The sequence below is a fragment of the Notamacropus eugenii genome, chromosome 1 (genome assembly GCF_028372415.1).
Source record: "Notamacropus eugenii isolate mMacEug1 chromosome 1, mMacEug1.pri_v2, whole genome shotgun sequence".
In the NCBI taxonomy this organism is placed as follows: domain Eukaryota; kingdom Metazoa; phylum Chordata; class Mammalia; order Diprotodontia; family Macropodidae; genus Notamacropus; species Notamacropus eugenii.
In genome coordinates, this window is record NC_092872.1 from 492,989,945 (window position 1) to 492,995,314 (window position 5,370).

A 5,370-nucleotide genomic window follows, 5' to 3' on the forward strand; every position below is an offset into this window, starting at 1 on the left:
ACTTCTAAGACTCACTAGGCTAAAGAAAGAATCAGAGAGAAGGGATTTCCTTAGGTGTTCTCTTTCGTACTGTTTATCACAGTCATTTTCCCTTTTGTCCCACCTTCCCCCATGTCTGTTTCTCTGAATCCCAGTGCCAGCAAAGGGAAAAAGAACAATTGCTCCAATTTGCTGAGAGAGAGCTTTGCCTGTTAGGGCATCATTCTGATCTGGATTTGGATTTGGGTTTGAGAGTAAGGGCCCCCTCCTTTTACCCTATCCTGGAAGGACCTGATAATTTCCCTTTCCATTCTCTCATGGGCCCTAAATTCACCTCCCCAGCTGCTTTCTGCAAGTCTATTCACCTCTCTGTATCCCAGTTTCCCAATCTGTAAAAGGAGGACAATACCAGCAACTCAGATTACCTTCAGGGCTACTTGTGGGTGTGCTATGAAGTCTCTGTTGGCAAATGCTTTGGAAAATAATGGAGTGCTTGACAAATAATACACATTAACTTATTATCAGCCTAAGTAGTGGCTGGGACTGAAGCCTAATGGGTCCAGAAAGATTCAGGTTCAGCCCTGGCTTGGATCTGTGAGTGTTCTAAGTGAATCCTGGGCAGAAAGAAGACAGGAGGGCTAATGGAGCCCTCCAACCTGAAACCTGAGCTCCCCTTCCCTGCCCCACCCCTGGTCTCCCCTATCTCTCCTCCACTTGAGGAGGAAACATTCTTCTGAATGTACATCCTGTTTTTTGAAAGACGTTTCACTGGTTCATACAGGTCATCAGCCAGGATGGATGGAGCTGAGAGATGGTGGCTGGCATTGTCCTCCTTGGGCATTGAGCCCTCTTCCGCCCCTTCCTTGCCCAAGGTATCTTCTCAGAAGGATAAATGCCATGGCCTCAGAGGGCACAGTGCCACACAGAACTCTCAGGTCTTGGTGGTTCCCGATTTCCTGCTGATGATGAAGGCTGTGCTCCTGGGCTGCCTGGTAGGGCTGCTTTGGGGCTCTCCCACCCAAGCTGATGATGTCCCTCCTCAAGCCAACTTTGACAACAGCAAGGTAACCAACTCTCAGAAGAGGTGTGAGTATGGGGTGGGCTCCAGAGCTTGGGAGTGAATTAAAGGAGCAGTAAAAGGACATACAAGGTTCTAAGTACCTTGTCCTAATATCCATTTGGATGTGGAATGGGGAAATTTGGAGGACTATGATACTATATTTTTTTTAAACCCTCGTTTTCCTGTTTATGAGACAAGCCTTTCCCTTGCCCATGGCCTCACTTTATCCTTACTATGTCCTCACCATTACCTAGGAGAGAAGGTGCAGGTAAGAAAACTCTTTCTCTCTCATTTCATACAGGAGGAAACAGAGAGCTTAAGTGACTTGCCTGGTGTCACCATACTAGTCAGCAGCAGAAATAAGATTGGAGCTTGTATTTCCTAGCCCCATTTCCTAGACCTTTTCCAAACTCCATCCCCCACAACCCCCTGACTTAAGCCAGGAACACTTAGCTTCTTAGAAGGCCTACCCTATAGCAAAACCATCAGATAATAGCTCTAGAGCTAGAAGAAACCTCAGAGCCTGTCCAATCCAACCCCTTCATTTTACAAAGAAGGAAACTAAGGCCTAAGAAGGCTAAATGTCAAACCCACGATGACCTAGATAGTAAACATTAGAGGCAGGATTTGAACCTAGGCCCTCAGTGCTCTTTTTGTTCCTCCATAGCTGCCTCCCAAATCCCACGACGAATGCTGGTATTCTCAGCTCACCCAATTCAGCTGGACTCACTAATATAATTGATTGTTATTTGGCACCTGGAAACCTGAGTCCAAGACTTATCCTTAAGACAGAGTCTACTTTAGGAGTCTAGGGTAAGGGCAGTCAGAAGAGCTGGGAATCAGAAGGACCATGTACCATTCCTTGTCCCTTTCTCCCATAGTAGGGGTAGGGAACCTGTAGCCTGGAGGCCACATGTAGCTCTCTAGGTCCTCAAGTGCTGTGCTTTGACTGAATCCAAGCTTCACAGAACAAATTCCCTCAATAAAAGGACAAACTCATTTAATAAAAAGATACGTTCTGTAAAACTTGGACTCAGTCAAAAGGCTGCACCCAAGAACCTAGAGGCCAAAGGTTCCCCACCGCTGCATAACTAAGGCAGGGCAATCAAGATTTTGTCCTAAGGGTGATGGTTGTTAGAGGATGATAACAACGCCTGTAGTCCTTCACCACCCCCATCCGCCATAAAAGAAAGCAAGAATTGTTAGTTAAAATAGGAAGCTATTAAAAAATGCACTTCCTTCACAGGCTGTACCTTCAAATAAACTACTCCCCAAACCAGCCAGTCATGCTCTCTCCTTCCTAGGGCAGCAAGCTTATGGACATCAGGAACTTTGCCCAAGGGGCCATCTCTGACATCTTCGTCTCTCTCCCACTTGCCTGAATTTGTTGAAAATTTTATTTGGAGGTATTTTTTCTAGCTGCTTGCCCCTACGCTACAATTTGTTGAGCTTGCTAGAATGGTTAGCTATAAAGTTCCCTTCCATAATTAAGCCCTCCATTTCAGTCCTGTCCTAGTATGAGACTGACAGAGAGACACTTCCCCACTCTGGGCCAATTTGGCCCTTTCCAGGCTGGATTCAGACAGTATGGTGAAACAGGTCACTATTGCAACCTTCTACATGAAACTTTTTTGCCACTCCCAGCCCCAGCCCTTAGTGACTCTCCCAAATTATCTTGTATTAATGTACTTTCCTTCTACAAATTTCATACATACATACATACATACATACATACATACATACATACATACATATATATATATATATATATATATATATATATATATATATATATATATATATGCTGTCTCTTTCAATAAAACTGAAACTCTTAAAGAACAGGAACTGTGTCATATTCCTGGTGCCCAGCCAAGTGCCTGGCACAGGATAGGTGCTTAATTAATTAAATACTTGTTCAGTGACTGAGTCAGAAGGACTAGGTTTGAATCTCAGAACTGTTAATTAATGTTAAGTTAGCCTTTGGCAAGTCACCTAACCCCAGCTGCCCCAGTCTCCTTATCTGCAAAATGACCTGGAGAAGGAAGGAGCAAACTTCTACAGTACTGGCCAAGAAAACCCTAAATGTGGTGTTGTGAGGAGTCTGATGTAACCGAAAAAATGACAGAACAAGTCTTTAGCAAGTTACTTCCTCTCTGTGACCCATAACGAAGAAGAGGGCTCACTTTCAGGGGTTCTTAACTTTTTTTAATTTTTTTTTTATTTTTAATGCTCTACAATAACTACCATAAAACCTAGATTTTTTTCCCCCCACCTACTCCCCACCACCCCCCTCCCTCCCCAAGACAGCATACAATTCCATATAGGATCTACACATACTTTCCTATTGAATATGTTTTCATGGTAGTCATGCTGTGTAGATAAACTAAAATAAATGGAAGAAATCATATAACAAATCAAAACATAATACATACACACACACACACACAAATGACCTGCTACATTCTGCGAATGAATTCCATAGTTCCTTCTCTGAGTGTGGAAGGCATTTTGCCCTAGAAGATCATTGGGAATTTTTTTTTTAAGTTCTTGGGTTGTTATGAAGTTCCAAGTCTACCAGAAAAAACTCTTGCACACTGTGGTTGTCGCTGTGCACAAAGTTCTCCTGGTTCTGCTCTTTTTGCTCAGCATCAGATCATATAAGTCCTTCTAGGCCTCTCTGAAGTCTTCTTGTTCATCATTTCTTATGGCACAATAGTACTCCATTACATTCATATACCATAATTTATTCAGCCATTCCCCAATTGATGGGCATCCCCTTGTTTTCCAGTTTTTGGCCACCACAAACCACCACAGAGAGTGCTGTTATAAATATTTTTGTACATGTAGGACCCTTTCCCATTTTTATGATCTCTTGGGGATACAATCCTAGGAGTGATATTGCACCCCTTGGGTGCAGCCTTTTGACTGAGTCCAAGTTTTACAGAACTTATCTTTTTATTAAGTGAGTTTGTCCTTTTATTGAGGGAATTTGTTCTGTGAAGCTTGGATTCAGTCAAAGCACAGCACTTGAGGACCTAAAGAGCCACATGTGGCCTCCAGGCCTATATAGGAGAAAGGGACAAGGAATGGTACTCCTAGGAAATAGTCAAAGGGTATGCACGTTTTTGTAACCCTTTGGGCATAGTTTCAAACCACTGTCCAGAATGGTTGGATGAGCTCACAGCTCTACCAACATTGAATTAGTATTCCAACTCTCCCACATCCTCTCCAACATTTATCATTTTCCTGTTCTGTCATGTTTGCCAATCTAATAGGTGTGATGTGGTACCTCAGAGTTGTTTTGATTTGCATCTCTCTAATCAAAAGTGATTTAGAGTATTTTTTCATATGATTATAGATATTTTAATTTCTTCCTCTGAAAATTGCCTGTTCATATTTTTTGACCATTTATCAATTGGGGAATGACTTGCATTGTTGTACATTTGACTCAGTTCTCTATATATTCTAGAAATGAGGCCTTTATCCCTGAGATTAGCTGTAAAAATTCTGTCCCAATTTACTACATCCCTCCGAATTTTGGTTGCATTGGGTTTGGTTGTGCAAAAACTTTTCAGTTTGATGTAATCAAAATTATCCATCTTGCATTTCATAATGCTTTCTCTCTCTTCTTTAGTCAAAAATTCTTCCCTTCTCCATAAATCTGATAAATACTCTATTCCTTGCTCCTCCAGTTTGTCCATGGTATCAATCTTTATACCTAGATTGTGTACCTATTTGGACTTTATTCTTGTGTACGATGTCAGGCATGGGTCTATGCCTAGTTTCTGCCACACTGTTATCCAGTTTTCCCAGAAATTTTTGTCGAACAGTGAGTTCTTATCCCAGAAGCTGGGGTCCTTGGGTTTATCAAACAGGAGGTTGCTATATTCCTTGCCTACTATTCCACTCTTAACTTTTTTAATATCCTAAAGTTCCTTGGCAGCTTAGTGAAACCCATGACTCACTTCTCAGAATAATCGTTTTTAATGCGTGAAATAAAATATGTAGGATTACAAGGGAAACCAATCATATTGAAATAGGCTTATCAAAAAAGATTTTAAAGACAAATTCATAGACTCCAGATTAAGAACCCTTGCAAATGACTTCTTAAGTTCCTCTAGGCGTTAAGGTCTCTTTGGCCATGGAACCCAAATGCTTGTCTTTGCTTACATCATACCTGACACTGTAGTTTGACAAATACAGTGTAGTTTGATAGGTAGGATGAGTGACTACATCCTAGTGTAGATCCTGTTTCTTGTCTTAGAGATTATATTGCCCCCTTTCCAGCGGCTGGCACCTACATGCGCTCCACCCCCCACAAAGATACACAT

The 5,370-nt window shown here is 42.0% G+C and overlaps 1 protein-coding gene across 1 annotated transcript in view; it reads left to right on the top strand.

Moving 5' to 3' along the window:
• The first annotated feature begins 553 nt into the window (after positions 1 to 553).
• Positions 554 to 5,370, top strand: part of LCNL1 (lipocalin like 1) — a 10,220-nt gene continuing 5,403 nt past the window's right edge. The window contains exon 1 of the mRNA XM_072633063.1: positions 554 to 1,043. Coding sequence (XP_072489164.1) covers positions 717 to 1,043 — 327 coding nt within the window. The 5' untranslated portion in view covers positions 554 to 716. The remainder of the gene's footprint in view (positions 1,044 to 5,370) is intronic.